The 16,468-nt window shown below is 52.1% G+C and overlaps 1 protein-coding gene across 1 annotated transcript; it reads left to right on the top strand.

The window, feature by feature from the left end:
* Nucleotides 1-3,835: 3,835 nt before the first annotated feature.
* CDC6 (cell division cycle 6) lies at nucleotides 3,836-15,439 on the top strand. Its single transcript, XM_025202929.1, has 13 exons — nucleotides 3,836-3,932; nucleotides 4,022-4,200; nucleotides 7,368-7,622; nucleotides 7,706-7,827; nucleotides 7,875-7,952; nucleotides 8,878-9,053; nucleotides 9,374-9,480; nucleotides 9,816-9,955; nucleotides 10,589-10,689; nucleotides 12,149-12,213; nucleotides 13,104-13,315; nucleotides 13,654-13,794; nucleotides 14,285-15,439. Exons 2-13 carry the CDS (start codon nucleotides 4,038-4,040, stop codon nucleotides 14,372-14,374), a joined length of 1,650 nt encoding a protein of 549 aa, XP_025058714.1. The 5' UTR covers nucleotides 3,836-3,932; nucleotides 4,022-4,037; the 3' UTR covers nucleotides 14,375-15,439.
* Nucleotides 15,440-16,468: the final 1,029 nt, after the last annotated feature.

The raw sequence follows: 16,468 nt of genomic DNA, 5'->3' as shown, positions 1-16,468 counted from the left end.
CATCTTCATGTCATCCGCAAATTTGAACAAGGTGCTTTTCACCCCCTCGTCCAAGTCGCTGATGAAGATGTTGAACAGTGCGGGCCCGAGGACCGAGCCCTGGGGGACCCCACTGCCCTCATCCCTCCAGGTCGAAAATGACACATCCACCACCACCCTCTGGGTGCAGCTCTCCAGCCAATTGGCGACTCATCTGACTGTGTAGGCATCAACACCACAATCTCCTGATTTTTTTTTTTTTTTTTTTTTAAATGAGAATGGGGTGAGAGACAGTGTCGAAGGCCTTCCTAAAATCCAGAAAGACTATGACCACTGTGACACTGTCTCAACTCTGACACACATTCATGCTACTAGATATTCAGAAATGGGGGCCCCAACATGGTATGCCTTGATTTCCCCCCCTCAGAAATGGATGCCTTGTTCCTATGTCGTTTTGGAAGTTAGAATCCCTGCTTTCTGCAAATCCATTCCTAGCTTCTAATGAAACAAGCTGTTGCTTATGAAAGCTTTATGCCTCTCTGAAACGGTCTGTGGTGCCACCCTGCTCTGCCTTCAGGTAGAAGGTGTAAGACTTGCTGCAGCCTAGCAGTTTTCAATAAAGCTCCCTACAAACAGAGGGGCATCAAAGACTTGTGGGACCGAGTCTCTTTGGGATATGGTGCAGAAAATCTGCATGCACCATGCTTCTGGTCCTGTTTAGGAAGGACTTGCCATCAGGTGCTACTGCTGCCTTTTTGGGACTGATGAGCAGCAATCTAGCCAGCCAGCTAGGTTAGCCTCTGGTATCTTGAAGGTTTTTGTCTGAATTACCTGCAGCTCTGGGACTTGTGGTGGCAGAGCCTAGAGAAAGGGGTTAAATAAAAGCTATAATGGCTCTAGGCTAACTAGAAAGCATCTTATTTCCCTGTTCTGAAATCTTACTCATATGCTGGACAGGGGCAGGGGAGGGATGCACTTTGCATTGCCGGGGAAACCTGAAACCACATGCTATTGAACTGCTCTGCACTAGCCCAGTGCTAGATGAGAAGTGTCTCCCGTCCTGCCACTCCACCCTGGACTTGGTTCTATGCTGGGGCGAAGGATTCCAAACTACCACTCAGTTCCTGGGGTTTACATGTCTCTCCATTTTCAAATAACTAGGCCTTTGAGGAAGGGCTAATTGGGTTTCCTGGGCCTCTCCTGAGCAAGGAAGGTAAGTGTTTTACAGAACTCCAGCTGAATCCTACCAGCCATTAAATAGCTTTTCCAGTTGCCTAGGCTGCCTTCACATCTTAAAAATCTACTTGTTTCTTCTTTTCTCCTGCTTCAGGAAGAGGCAGCTTCTCCAGGTACAGCTACTTGTGTGTGTAGTTGGCTCTGGTTCTCAAGTGTAATGAAAAAAGGCTGCCCAAGTTTGTGGGAAGAGAATTGGCTTCCATGCCTGCTCTGTGACCATAAGGAAGTTCCTGCATCTGCTTCCCTTCCAGATTGTACACCCTTCTGCGCAATGACTGTTGCATTAGGTATTCATGTGGTACAGGGCAGGCTAGGACTCTGATCTTGGCCCTGGGTCATTTAGAGGGGGGGTGATTTAATGGCTCCTTTATCAGTTCTTCATTTTTCCTTTGCATTTGTGGGGGAAGAACAGGAATTGCTGAAGGTTTCAAATTTCCCTAATCTGAGGGCATCTGTCAGTATTTACCTTTGCTACAATGTGCTGGTTTGTTGAGGTACCTTATATTCAGAAGCTTTCTTTAATTGTACACCAGCCCCTCCTGCCACCACCCTTCCAACAGCCTTGAGTATGGGGGGGACCTTGTTTTTTAAAAGGGAAAATCTTTGCATGCTTATTTACTGAAAAAGCCTAGTTCACAGCACTAGTCACTGTGCCTCTCTCTGTAGCCTTAATCTAGATGGTGGCTGTGTCAGCTTTGGTACTTCAGGCATAGAGGTGCGCTCTATTTTGGCCTTAAGACTATTGACTTAGGTTATGATTAGTAGGGGTAAGCCATGGATCCATCTAACTCTCAGCATGCGACAGCTACGGCCTAGCATGGGTACAACTACTGTAGGTTACTGCAAGGTAACTACTAGAGCAGTGGTTTTCAACCTGTGGTCTGCAGACCCGTGGGGATCCATAGACTGTCTGAGGGGTCCATGAAAGATGACTATGATCAATCAAAAATACGTCAATTCCCATGCTTACAATTCAAAGGGGTCTACACTGCCATTTGAAATTTTGTAAGCCTCTATGAATGAAAAAAAGGTTGAAAACCACTGTTCTAGAGTCTGGCCTGTTAAATGATTACCTGAAGATATAATTGCAGAAGCTCTTTTTCACTCCAGCCCCTTTCCTGTCCAGCCCTCTGCAATATTTTCCTCATCTTGTAGTATGGGAAGTGGTCAGTGCTGCTTGGCTTGGTATTGAGGTGTCTAATGGGGCTGGCTGGGAGGAAGCCCCAAGGTTTTGGCAACCCAGAGTCCTAAAATTAGCTCCTTGTAGTACCTGTTAAGGCCTCGCTTGGTCACAGAGGTAATTCAGGAATCACTTCCTGACATGCCACTCTAGAGCTATGACTAACATTTCTCTGGGATGCACCTCACCCACACGTGTCCTGGTTCAGGAAGTCATGCTCCTGCGTGAATCATATAGCAATGAAAGCCACAGAAAGGGAGAGAATTCACCCTCGTGCCTGGACATGTCTTCTCTCACTTGCATCCCCACCTAGACTGGGCACAGGTGGTGTGTGGCTCTGGCAGCCAGGCCTGGGGAAGGCTTTGCAGGGGCTACTGTAGCTGGTGCCCATTCCTGGCACCTTGGCTTTGCCCTGGGTGGCCTTGCAGTGGCTCCCTACAGCTCCAAAATTTGGGCAGTCGGGGAGTCAGGTGAACTGGTCCCTCTAATTTGCTCTTGACTGACATCTTGGATGGCAAGTAAAGGTGACTGGAGGCCTCCAAACTGGGCACAGTAGGGCTTAGGCTGCAGCAAGCACCACAGCTGGCAGGAGCTGGATCAGCGCTGTCAGGTGTAGAATAATGATCGTATTTGTACAATAATTTCAACCCGTGTATGATGTTATGTACAATCAATAATAGTAAAATTGTTTAAAATGTACAATAATTTTTAAGGCAGTTAATTGATGCAGCATATGCAAAACCCAAGTGACTCTCAGGAAGTCTTAACTGACTTTTGGGTTTGCCGTCAGCACTTCCTTATGAGTGCTTGTCTCAAAATAAATGCTTCAGCTTTGATGATCCAGTCACTCAGTGGCAAAGTATAGTGAGCAATATAAAGTAAACAATAAGAAGACTTATTTGCATACTTTTTTTCAGTGTATGATAGTTTTGTTTTAGCAAATATGATAATTTTGAACTTCCAGTATGATAATTTCATAGTCAAGACATGGCAACATTGAGCTGGATGCTGTGCCCCTGCTCCCTCCCCTTGCAGCCCTCTGTGCTTCCCTCCTCCCCACTACCCTTGGTGACTGTAGGGCCAGCACTCCTGGGCAGGGGCCCACTCAACCCCCAGTAGGGAGGCCGTGCACGGGCCCCTGCACTGCCTTTCCAAAGGGTGGACAGTAGGCTGCCACTACAACTCCCAGCATGCCCTGAGACCGGGACTCTAACTCCGAGCATGCACCGCCGTAGGCACATTACGCTTCAGGAAACAACTGTCAGGCCTACGCCTCCCGGCATGCATCGTGGCCGCCATCCGGCGGCCCTTGCCCAAGACGGGCGTCCTGCGGTCTCCGGCGAGGGGGGCGTGGAACGCGCCTCTGATTGGCTGCTGGGGCCCTGGCGGAGGCGGTGTGGCCTTGTTGGCGCGGAGTAACGCCTTTGGCGGCCGCGGCGACTGGGGCAGCCAATGGGAAGGCGGCTGGGGCGGGGCCGGTTTGGTGGCGGGAACTCGGAGGCTAAGCGTGATCAGGGCAGAGAAACCGGACCCGAGGGTGAGCAGGAGCGGAGCGGGGCTGGGGTGACGGGCACTGCTACTGCTGACCGGGGTCCCGGCCCCACTCACCTTCCCGTCCTCTCGCAGGTAAGGAGCGAGCGCCATGCCCAGCACCAGGGCCCAGGTTCAGACCGCCATCGGCTTCCCCAAGAAGAAGCTCGCCCGGACGCCCAGCAAGGGGCTGGGGAGCGGCCAAGCCCCGGAGCCCAGCGGAGCCACTCTGGGCCCAGCCCCAGCGCTGCCCCTCAGCCCTCGCAAGCGCCTCGGTGAGCACCCGCATCGGGCCCACGTGTCAGGATCGAGCCCCCGTGTGGGGTGATGTGACCCCCGGGCCTGGGGGCAGGGAGTGCCCCAGAGCAGGCAGGATGGGCACCCGGCAGTGGTGGGGGTAGCCTTGGGGGTTCCCTCCAGCCCTGCTCTCCCGGGCCCTTTCTGCCCTGCCTGGGCCTGGCTGGAGGCCACAGAGATGCCCAGTGCCTGGTCTGCCCTCAGGCAGTGCTGTGTCCTGCTTGGGGGGAAGTCCTATCTCTGGGCTCCTGAGAAGAAGCTATGTTACGTCTCTTGCTTCCTGAGGGGCCCGCTCTGGCTTTGAGACCCTGGCTCAGCCCCCTGCTGGGTGCCCTGTGACATGGTGCTGTTTGATGGGGCTGGGGCCATCCCTGCATTTGCCATCAAGTTTTTTTGCTTGGGCCCCAGGGAAGAGCATGGGGCTCTGAGGCAGACAGGAAAGGAGCAGTCCCAGGGAGTCTTAGAGAAGTACAGCTGGAAACAACCTCCAGAGGTCACCTAATTCCACACCCTGCCTGAGGCAGGATCAGCCCTATCCAAACCATCCTGTACAACGTGACATAAACCTACTGTCAACCCTAACGCAACACAGATCTGGCACCCAAACCTGCTGCAGGCAAAGCGGGAGAACCACGGCAGCCAACGTCCTGCTTCTGTGAAATGTTGTTTGTCAGTATATGCTCAAGAGAAGTCAGGTAGAGGGCCATGCTCCCCGATACAGAGAGAGGCAACGCCTGCCGCCCCCCCGCCCGACCATAGGGTAAAATTCTTTCCTGACTCTAAATATGGAGAGGACGGGGCAGAGTCTGAGGAAGGCCAGCAGGCACTGCAGTGGCACCACAAAGGCTTCCGTTTGGGGCTGAGCAATTTGCTGTGCCACTTGGGACATTGGCCCTCTGACACTACCCCCCAAAAGAGAAAACACTCCCTTCCCACAGTTGACCAAAAAGAAAGAGCTCTTAGAGCTGGAGGGGAGGAGGGAGAACCTACGGATCGCCAGGGACCAAGAAAAACTAACTTCTTAAAGTCAGAAGCTTGCCCCTTGTGAAGCTGTGCCTAGGGCTGCTTCAGGGGGACTTTGGGGAGAGGGAGACCTAATACGGTTTCTTGGGAGCCCTGAGGCAGAACTTCCTTTGAAAGGGTTGTGCTGCGTGACACTGACCCCTAGGATGAAGGCAGAGAAGGAGCTGGATGTGAGGGGGATCCCAGGCTCCCAGCCCCACTCTGTAGTCCATGGTTGTTCGTGTACAGGATCAAGCCTTACCCTGATAGTCGAGGGGGTGAGGGTCACCCCCATTTGTTCAGGGGCTGTGATGGCTAAACGCATGCCTTAGTCTTCTGTGTGGTGAGTGCCTCACAAGTTGCCATCCCAGGGCTCATCCACACCTCAAATTCTAGTGCCAGTGTGGTTGGGATGGCAGTGGTTTTTTTCATAGAAACATAGCTTATTTCATTGGGAGGGTATTGCTTAGGGTCCCTAACTCATGGCCTACAGGCAACACATCCCCTGTGATGCCTTCCAGTTTGGTTTCTGCCTTAAAGAAATGCTGTTGTCTTGGGCTCAAGCAAAATCTGATTATGCTTGCAATGCATTCCTTGTTTAGTGGCTGGCTGCTAGGCCTGCTGAGGTTGGGAATCCCTGAGGTATTTAACCATCTCAACCAAGCAGCCCTGGATACTACTATATTTATTCAAATCCAAGATGACTGTGAATTTAAGATGTGCCCCCCACCCCCCTAGTTATTAGGTTCCTGATGTGGAACACTAAATTTGTTTTAATTTTTCTATGTTGAGAATCTAGTTATTGGAGAGTCTTCTTAATTTCACCCCACTTTACTTATGCTCCTCCTTATTCTGCACTCCCTTTCCCCAGTGCCCTTTCCCTGAATACCAACTCACTCCACATGTCCCTTCCCCTGCACGCCCTGCTCCTCTTTCCACACCTTGCACCCTCTGCCTGCTGTGTGAGCTACCCTGGCCCCATCCATAGCTGCAGCAGCTACTTGCTTGGCCCATACTCAAATCTAAGATAAGGGTTTTTCCCCCCATGCTGAATGGGGAAAGAAACCTCATCTTAGATTCAAGTAAATATGGCAGTTGTGTCTAAATACTTGATTCTGCTTTTTTGGTGATGGTAGCAGCCTATGAAATGTGAACTGGTATAACCCATGCAGCAGTATCTCAAATCTGCAAACAGCCTGAGCCAATGCCTCTGAGAGGGGTGAACTCCCTTCTCTGCTTCTCTAACTGCCAAAGTTGCTCTAGGCCTTAATAGTACTTACCATTCCTGATCTTTCCTTTCTTCTCTGGTTAGTGGGATTGCTTTAGTGTAGGGGTGGCCAGCCTGTGGGACTTGCGCCACAAGTAATGGGCACATGCCAGATCTGGGAGAAGACAGCACAGCGGCATATAGGGCAGGGAGCACAGGGAAGGAAGCAGAAAACAGAGCAGTAGATTGGGTAAGGAAGGTAGGGCAGAAAAAAGCAGCAGATTGGATGGGGAAAGGGGATCAGAGGGGCACTCACGGAGGATGTGGGGTTAACTTGTGGCATGCCTGCCAGACAGGTTGGCCTCACTGTTTTAGTGGATGAAATGGGGGGTTTGAGTGCAGCTAGAGCTGGGGTGGGCAAACTACAGCCCACAGGCTGCATCTAACCTGCCAGGCAATTTCATGTGGCCCATAGGCGGGTGGCCACCAACTAATAGCATCTGGCTGAGCCTGGAGCTGCCCCTGCTGTACTCTGCATGGGGCTGAGCTTTGTCCACTCCCACCAGGACACTGTGTGTGGGAGGGCCCTGGCCCTGGCCAGCACACGACTTCTGGGCAGAGCTGTTGCTACTGCAGCCACCCAGGGAACTACTCTGCTCCCCACCAGCCTCCAGCAGCATCTCCTCATGTCTCTGCTGCAACAGTTCAGGTAGCAGGTAGGGAAGCAGTGGGGGGTGGGGATTTTCAAGAAGTGCTTCTGGGGAGGGGGAGGGATTTCCAGTGGCAAAGGTCAGGTGCGACCCTCTTCTGTTCTCGAGAGCCTGCCACATAAGCTCATCCTATGGCAAGGTATCCAGTTGGCAGGTCTTCCTGTAGCTGTTCCTCTCCCTCTGCGCTGCAGCTGCCTACTGAGCTCAGTACTTCTCTGCCATGCAGGTGACGACAACCTGTGCAACATTGTCCAGTTGGCACCCTGCTCCCCAACGAAGCAGAGCAAGAAAGAAAATGGACCCCTATCTGTCTCCCACAAAGGACGGCGCTTGTTCTTTGGTGAGCAGCTGACAGCAAGATCTCCTGACAAGAGAAGCAATTTGGTTCTGTCCCCGATTCGCAAGGGGCAGGAGACCCCACGGAGCTCTGAACGCTCTCCAAAGAAGGAAGTTGTGTGCACACATCTGTTCAAACAGGAAGGTAGGTGCTACTGCAGTTGAGGTGGAGAGAAGGGCCCAGGGCAGCTCCTGCACCTCCTCTTACATGTGGGTCTCTGTCTTTAGGTAGTTGTTACCAGCAGGTGAAACGTGTCCTGCACACGGCTGTCCCCGATCGACTCCATGCCAGGGAGAAAGAGACAGACTTCATCAAGCAGTTCCTGAAAGAACATGTCTGCAGGGAGAAACAGACTTCATCAAGCAGTTCCTGAAAGAACATTTCTGCAGGGAGATCCCCGGCAGCCTCTACATCTCTGGTGCCCCTGGCACTGGGAAAACTGCTTGCCTGAGCAAAATCCTGCAAGACTTCAAGGTACAGCCACACCTGCGCTTCAGGTGTTGGACTCAAAGGCTTTGTTACTGACACATTTGTCTTTGCTGTAGCTAAACCTGGAACAAACCTGCCTATTGCAGGCCCAGTGCTCCTCACTTGCTTTGACAAGCCAAATCTCAGTGCTGTGAAATCTCTTGGGCAATCTGATGTCAGGAGGGAATATTTCTTGGAAGTTGGAGGTTAAGTGTCAAATGTGGTTGGGGGCAGACAGGGAAGAGAGGAAATGGTGAAGAAGCCTCACTTTCCTTTGACCCTACCTCAAGGCTACTTCTGCAGTTTGTTACAGCTCAAACACTTGGCCCTAGTGATTAGGTAGCAGTGATTTTTGCACATGAGGTGTGTCTGTGTGCAGAGCAAGTCAGTTTTACTGGGGTCCCTGTCTTTTGGGGCTTTGATTCAGGTAAATAAATGCCTTGTAAATGGTGGAATGCAGAGCTGTCCCTAGGAGTGGGGGGGGGGGTGGCAGTGGCGAGTGGCCAGAACTGGCAGCGCCAGCGACTCACAGTGCATGACGGCCACGGTGGGACCTATATGGCACTGGCTGCCGTGGGGCCCCCCAAAGTGTGGGTCTGGGTGGTCACCCCAGTTCGCACCCCCCTAGGGACGGCCCTGGTGGAATGGGGGAAATGGAGCTGGTGGCTTAGTGAAGAGTGGAGTCTGAGGAAGAGGCTGTGAGAAACAATAGGAGGAAAGGGGCACTGGGATGCAGCTGTGGGGAGTTTGAATCTGCCATGATGCTGCAGGGATTCCTGGAAGAGGGGAGAGGGGGATCATTGCTAGCAGGTCTTCAATGTGGACTAGACTCATGAAGCATAGGTCTGCTGGTCTGCTCTATCACGAGGATGGGTAAGGTGGGATCCGAGTCATACCATGTGTGACGCATGGCTTTGTGTCTCTTTGGCAGGGCAAGCTCACAGGGAGCAAAACCATTGTGCTCAACTGCATGTCCCTCAGTAGCTCCCAGGCTGTGTTCCCAGCGATAGCGGAGCAGATGGGCCTGCAGGCGGTAGCCAAGATGGCTGGGAAAGAAATCACGAGGAAGCTGGAGAAGCAGCTGACAGCAAAGGGGGCACCTATGATGTGAGTACCTGCCCCAGGGCACTGGTGAACATGCTCTGGAAATCTTCCTGTTGTGCCGAGGGCAGCTCTTTATGTCTAGAGGCTGAGCAAAAGCAGCCCATATGGTAGCAGTGTTCTCAGGCAAGTGCAACCAATTAACAAATTAAGTCAGTGCTGATCTTTTCCCCACTAGATGGGAGAATAGGTCAGCAGCATTCTCCCTGGCTCATATTTTGCTACCAGGCTTGCGCCTTGCCAGGCTCAGCTGAGGTAGCTCAGTCTCTAGGGCTTCTGTGTAAAGCATTGCTGCTCACTGGAGCTTTTCTCCTCCCTCTGCGTAGCTTGCTGGTGCTTGACGAGCTGGACCAGCTGGACAGCAAAAGGCAGGACGTGCTCTACACAGTGTTTGAATGGCCTTGGCTTGCCAACTCCAGGCTTGTCCTCATTGGTAAGTGTCCTAGAGAGAGACACCAGTGCCACGTCCTGCCTCAACCATTCTGAGCTTGCAGGAGCCCTAAGGGGATGGTGCCTTTCCAGCTTCCTGCAGGGGCTACCTGGGAGTCCTCTGCTTGGAGGAGGAAGAACATCTATGAAGCTGGCTCTTGGCTGCAGAGAGTCTATTCCTGCTACTGTAGTGCCTGATGATGGCTGCTTTAAAAAATAAAGCATCATCAGAAGCTCTTAATCTCCCAACCCACCTTTTAGAGGGTCATCCCCATGCCCTGCTAGCCCAGGTTTCTTTCTTAAGGCTGCCATTACCAGCTCCTTTACTGGATTTTGCAGGAGTGGCCAATGCCCTGGATCTCACTGACCGCATGCTGACTAGGCTGCAGGCCCGGCCCAAGTGCAAGCCCCAGCTGCTGAACTTCCTCCCTTACACAAAGGATGAGATCACCTCCATCCTGCAGGAGCGGCTGAAGCAGGTGAGCATGCAGGGCCTAGGTGGTCTTTCCTCCTGGAGAAGAAGCTTACTGACACCTGCAGCTTCCTCAGCCTTTGAACCAGTCTCCATTGAGATCTGGAACCCAGTGAGCTGGCTGCTGGGCCTGGTAACCTGGAGACCAAAGACTCTTCTGCAGTGTTGGTTTCCAAGAGGGATGGCTTGGCTCGATCTCTGAGCTTGTTGCTTCTCAGTTGATGGACAAGATGGGGCAGCACGATGGCTTTTTCTGCTACAAGGTCACTTAGTGACAGACTCCAATCTCAATCCAAGCACTTGGTTTCTGGTCCTAGTGTCCAGATGCCACAGTCTGGCAGAGGACAGGGCTCATGCAGTTGGGATGTTGAGAGGAGCAAATTACTCCTTTTCCCTGATTCCTCATCTTCAGAGCAGCTGATCTTGGCTACAGTGAGGTAAATGATATGCTCTCTTCCCAAGCCAAATGGCGACAGGCCTTCCCAGCTGCTGTGGAGCATGGAAGAGACAGTCCACATACGTCCCAGCCAGATGGGTTATTTTCTCACTGAACATCAAGAAGTCAGTGATCTGAGACCATCTGTGGCTTGTGCAGCAGAGACCTCTCCTGTAACCCTTGTATGCTCTGTCTTCTTGGCAGGTGCCTGGTGCCCAGGTATTGGACAGTGCTACCATCCAGTTCTGCGCGCGTAAAGTCTCTGCGGTCTCTGGAGATGCCCGGAAAGCGCTGGATGTCTGCAGGTGAATGACCCCCTTTGCCCTTCTGCCTCCAAAACTGGGGATATGTAGTTCAAGAGAATGAGACTTAAGGCTCCATTATGTCCCCTGCTTTCCTGCTAGGGAAAAGGAGGGGGGGGTGCTTGCATCTCTACAGGAGCCCTGCCTCCTGACCACGCTAATGTCTGAGACTTTCGCAGTCCATTACCTATGGAGGGTGAGACAAATGGGTTGCTGCCAACCCCTCCCGCTGTGACTATAGATTGGTTAATTACATTTGTATTGCAAAAAGGCCCCATTAGCAGCTCTCAAGCAGGCTTCTTTATGGAGCTGAACAGTCTTGCTTTCAGAGTTTCATTCTCCCCAGTCTCCTCCTTTTTGGCCTGTTTCTTCTTTCAGTTTTGTTACAGGAAGGGTGATTCCATCCCCAGTCAGGAATCCTCCCTTTGCTAGGTGACCCCTCTGCAGGGAGGTGGAAGGCTAGGCGAGTTTACTCCAAAAGGTGCTTGCTGTTTGAGGCTTCCCCACTGGCCCTTCGTGAGGTGGGGATGGGGCAGAGAGGATGCCCATTTGATTTAAAGGGGCTTTGGCTATTACACGTCGCCTGGAATTCAAGGTGGTGGAAACCCTGGTTAGGAGGTGAACACTGTGAGTACTGTTGGGAAAAGGGGGCAGCTCCCCAGTTTCTCGGAGTCGGAGCTCTTCCCCTGCAACACCCTTCCCCTATGTCTGGCCCCATCCTACAGTAGTTTTGCCTGGTTCCAGCTCCTACCCGCTGTGAAGCTCTTTCCTAGGCTGCTCCCCTCCCAACCTCGATCCCATGCTGTTCCCACAGTAACTGGAGCGCTTAGCCTCGTTAGGGCTATGTTTTAAAGAGACGCAAACGAGCTGCTTCTAATGGGCCATGTGTACCGCTTGCACCTCATGGAGTCTGCGTTCACACTGTTTTATGCCTCCTTTCTCTGAGCACAGACCTTGTCATTAGATAGTTGTGAGTCTGTGGCCCCTAGAGAGCTCCGAGGCGTTGTCCCAGCCTTCCTGGTTAGCATGTCGAGTGACTGCAGTTGAATATACACTAAGGGTGCAGGGGGCAGCAATCCCATGGGGCCTTTGACAAAGCTATAGCCAGCAACAAGCAGCCCTGCATGAAGGCAGACAGATGCCTCGCTGTTGTGAAGTGAATACTTGGCAGTGTCTGTAATCAGTATGCTCTCCTGGCTGGAGCAAAGCCTGAAGTGGAGATAGCCATTCATTATAGCCAGGGGCTGCCTGCATAGGTGTGCATAGCAGGTGGGGATGGCTGGGTAGGTTTTGGGTTCTTATGGGTTGCAATGAGGACTTGATCTTGCAACATGAACAAAGCTTGGTTGGTCTGAGCTGCTCCATTTCATTGCAGATTGGGGGTGGGGGGACTGGGGACAGGGGGCACTCTCGCTTCCTTCCCCTTGCTCTGAAATGACTTGTCTAACTCTCTGTGTTGTAGGCGAGCCATTGAGATTGTGGAGGTGGATGTGAGAAGCCAAACTGTCCTCAAACCGCTGCCTGGCTGTAAGTAACTGTTGCCTGCCTGAATCAGGAAGCGCTGCTCTCAGCTCTTTTGTCGCTCTCCTCGACCTTAATTGTAGCCTTCCTCACCAGCGGCCTATTTTGTGCCTTACTGGAACGGAACTCCCTGGGGATGTGCACAAATGGCTGGCATGCGGCAAGCTTCCCTTCAGTTTTCTGGGAGCAGGATGCCCTGGATGTGAAGGTCACACCTGCTCTTGTCTCTGGGGCTGTCTTTTAAATATGATGCAAGTACTTAGGCATAGGTGCAAAATACCAGTGCATGAAGGGAAGGCGTTGGAGGCAGGAGTTCAGCTGAGGACGCCGGCCAGTCAGTTGGGCTTCCAAGTGCAGATTGTAACTGGATGATGGTGGGGTGCGAGAGGAGGAGTAAACGTGGCCCTGTCCCTAAGTCTGTGCCCCTGAGGATTTCGGACCTTGCCTCATGTGGGATGTTCCATTCTTAATGTGCGAGCTAAACCCTCTTGTGCCTTGGGGCCTCAGCTGGTTTAGCAGCCCTTGGTGAATATGAACCATCTTTCCTGTGGCCTCAGACGATCCGAATGGGGCTGGCTTTGAAAGTCTGCTGTTTCATACTGCTGGCGTTCAGCCCAGTGCTGCCCTGCCAGCGAAGCTGGCTGGATCGGTTTCACTTCCTAGTTCTCACGTGTGGGTCTGGCAGTGTGGGGCTTGGGTTTCCATCCCTTTTGGAGAGGGAAGGATGTTTTCATCCCGCTTTCGCCTATGGCTTCCTAGTAAACTGCCATGTCTTGTCAGGGTTGCCTTTAATAGGTAGCCGTTGCACAGTAGGTTTGGCACTATTCTGTTTGCTGTGCCCATGTAATTGCCTTGCTTGCCTGTTTGAGCTGACCCCAGCACTGTCTGTCCTACAGGCAAATGCCCGACATCTTCCATGGTCTCCCCAGTTCCTAAGAGAGTTGGGCTCCCGCACATCTCTCAGGTGATCTCAGATGTATATGGTGACAGGATGGCCCCCAGAGGTGGGGAAGCCAACGACTCCTTCCCCCTCCAGCAGAAGATCTTGGTCTGCTCCCTGCTGCTGCTAGCCAAGCAGTCCAAAGCCAAGGAGGTCATGCTGGGGAAGGTGAGTTGAGGCACTGGGTGGTCTCTGCTTGTCTCTAACCTAGTTGAGCTGTGAGTTTGGTGTTTGAGTCCCTGGGTGTGAATAGCACTGAACCCTGTTTAGGCTTGGCCAAGGGCACTATAGGAATGGAGCAGCTGTGTCCTCCCTGGGGATCTGGGGTTGGGCCAGCCTTGTGCTGCCCTCAGCGAAGTTCACCCGCGCTGGAGGGGACCTGGGCCTAGCTACTGATCTGAATGATGTGTGAGCCCAGAAAGCCATCCAAGGCAGGGAAGGCTTTGCTAGACCTTGCCTGGTCCTCTTCAGCTCCTGTGTAACATGCTCTTTGTTTCCCATCCCAGCTCCATGAAGCCTACAGCAAAGTTTGCCGGAAGCAGCAGGTAGCAGCTATTGACCAGTCTGAATGCATCTCTCTTGTTGCTTCCTTGGAATCCAGGGGCATCCTAGGTCTGAAGAAAGCCAAGGAAACTAGGCTGTCAAAGGTACCAGACCTGCCCCCAGAGCTGATAGCTGTGATACTTACAGAGCCCAGAAGGGGAGGTGGGGAGATTAGAAGTGAGAGGGTAAAGGCCCTGGGAAGGGGTCGGGGGCGGGGGATCATGAGTGGGGGAAGGGTGGGGCATGTGAAAGACTGCCCTGACCTTTAGACTCTTGCACTTGCATAGTTTTGTCATGGGGATGTGCCAGCTCCTACTGGAAGATGTGCCATTTCAGCCTTGCTCTCAGCAGCGGCCAGGCTTAATGCGGCAATGGGGTGCTGGGCTGGATGGGCTGGTGTCAGAGCATCAGTGGAAGGCTGGCTGGCCAGCACTGGTTCTCTCTGGTGGTGCAGTTCCTTCCTATGTGCATGTTGCTACTTGAAAGAAACCTTTCTTGCTAGTGGAGGTTGGTGTGATGAGTAGGTTGGGCTGTGTCTGCTAGGTACCTTTACAAGGCAGCTGTGCTTAGTAAGGAACTTTATCTCTTCTCCAGGTTTTCCTGAAGATAGAGGAGAGAGATGTGGAACATGCCCTTACAGATGGAGTTTTAGTTGGAAACATCCTGGCCGGGGGGTTGCTATAAACTCCTCTGCCTTTGCACCTCTTGGAAATGGACAGCCGGGGCGGGGGGGTGACGACACTGATCTTGGACAAGTGCCGTTATCCCCAGTCAAGACTTTTGCTGAAGCTGCCCAGGACTGTGACAGAGGAGTCTTTTAATAGATTAATGTGACTGCAGCATCTTGTCATAAAGCTGCACCCATGATTTTAAATGTGCCACTGGCTGGGATGGATGATGTCCCAGGTGAGCAGAAACGCAGCGCTGTTCCTAGTGAATCAGAAAATGGATTTGGAAACTGGCTCCAGGACCCCTCTGGAGCCTTGTGCGTGGCTCCATCTCTTTTCTGTATCCAGGATATTTTTTTTGACTTTGATGTTCCTTCCCCCCAGAAGCAGCACGTGTGTTAGGGCCCATCACGTTGCCTTTGCTGAGCAGCCAGAGATCAAAGGGGGAGGATGGTGTCATTCAGACAGCCAGAGCCTGTTCATAGAAACGAAACCATTAACAACGCAAGAGGCTGCAGGAGGAAATGAGATGGCAGGCGCTTCATTCCCAACCCCAGGCTCCTTTTGAAGTCTGGCTAGTTCCGCGTAGCAGATGTCACTCTTAGTAAAGCTCAATGTCTCTGGGGCTCAATCAGGACTTTGTATGAAACCCTGAGGGCCATGTGTATCTCCAGTTTTGTGAGCTGTGGACATGTGTGTTTCTAACTTGTTCATAGTGTGACAGAGAGTTGCACTAAGCTCTCTGCAAGAGCAGTGGTTTCTTCTCATCCCTGTGCTCTCAAATTGAATGTATAGTCTGCCCCGCCAGTACCTCCCCACCTACATCTATGCCTCAAATTGCAGATCCTTGATCAGACTCAACTTAAGATTTTGAATGTGGTTCTACTCGTCCTTTTATGACCCATGAGGAGCCAGTGACCCAGTTCCAGTCTGATGACTTGCGTTTCCCTCTCGGCAGCAGGGGGCGGCCTTGTAACGCAGACAGGCTCTGCTGCCCTCCCAGAAAGTTTGCAAAGTTTTGAGGAAGATGTGATACATGTGCAAAGCTGGGGAAGCTGGGGCACTCCTTGTTTTAGAATAAAAAGCCTTTTTTGATTTGGAAATGACTTCCTCCTTGCACAAAGAACTGTCATGTTTTCAGTCAGTCTCCTTCACAAGTGTGGAAGCAGTGTCATGTCGTGGCTAGTCTTTGAGACATGTTCTGTGCTGTCTGTTAAGAAATTTCCCCATCTTTGTCCCTCATCTCTGAAGTTAGAGCTGTCCTTGATTGGGCTCCTAATCCTACAGCAGGGTGTTTGCACCTGTTTTGCAGAACAAGGATGCAGTAATACCCTCCTTAAACTCCACTGCGGTGGCAGGCTCCAGCTGTATTTACAGTAGTGGGAAGCTGCTCTTTACTATTTGAATAAATAGGAAATCTAAAAGGAAGAAACAAATTGTGGGTCTTATCACCATGCAGAGCCCAGCAGCCAGCTGCACATGAACAGTGTCATCTCTAAACTGTCTGAAAGAACACACTACTAAGTTTTTTCCATAGGTCATGGTAAATAATGCAGGCTTTGACCTAAAATTGCTGCTTCCCTGATGGTCTAGGCAGATTTGGCTTAGGCAGATCTCCAAAGAAGCAGCAAGGGGAGGGGGGAAGCCAGGAGTTGAGTGTCTGAAGGTGAGACCCACGCCAAGGCTGTCTGGAGCCCCACCCCTGCCCCCTGGGGTATCCTGATTCTAAATGTATTGCAAAGATGGTGCAGCTTGTCCTGTGAACTGCTTGGGGCCCCTTGCTGCTTATAGTGGAGGGGGATGTTCAGGCCTCAGGCTTGGCTGAGGGTTGCTGGCCCCTGTCGGGGGATCTGGGATTGTAATTTGCAAAGGGGAACTTGTACTCCTACCCCTTGGCGATCAAGTCCATTTAGGGCCCTGGGTGTACAGCTTGCATTGCTCTGCCTTTGCCCATTAGCTTCTGTCAGACATGTATGAAGAAGACTGCTGTTAAAGCTGTTTTGCAGATGAGGAAAGGAGCATAAGTCTGGAAGAGACCTCCCTGGGCCCTTGAATCCCATCTGCACTCCCAGGCCAGGAGATGTGAAGTGACTTGACTTGTCCCAGGCAG

Source organism: Alligator sinensis, unplaced genomic scaffold, assembly GCF_000455745.1.
Source record: "Alligator sinensis unplaced genomic scaffold, ASM45574v1 scaffold886_1, whole genome shotgun sequence".
Taxonomy (NCBI): Eukaryota; Metazoa; Chordata; order Crocodylia; family Alligatoridae; genus Alligator; species Alligator sinensis.
The sequence above is the reverse complement of the archived record's forward strand: the minus strand, read 5'-3'. Positions and strand labels throughout refer to the sequence as shown.

Excerpts from the sequence above, each read along its gene's own strand:
- CDC6 (XM_025202929.1), top strand. The coding sequence starts at position 4,038 with ATGCCCAGCACCAGGGCCCAGGTTCAGACCGCCATCGGCTTCCCCAAG. Across the intron at positions 7,623-7,705 it reads ACATCTGTTCAAACAGGAAG|GTAGTTGTTACCAGCAGGTG; the intron begins GTAGGTGCTACT and ends CTCTGTCTTTAG. Across the intron at positions 12,214-13,103 it reads CCTCAAACCGCTGCCTGGCT|GCAAATGCCCGACATCTTCC; the intron begins GTAAGTAACTGT and ends TCTGTCCTACAG.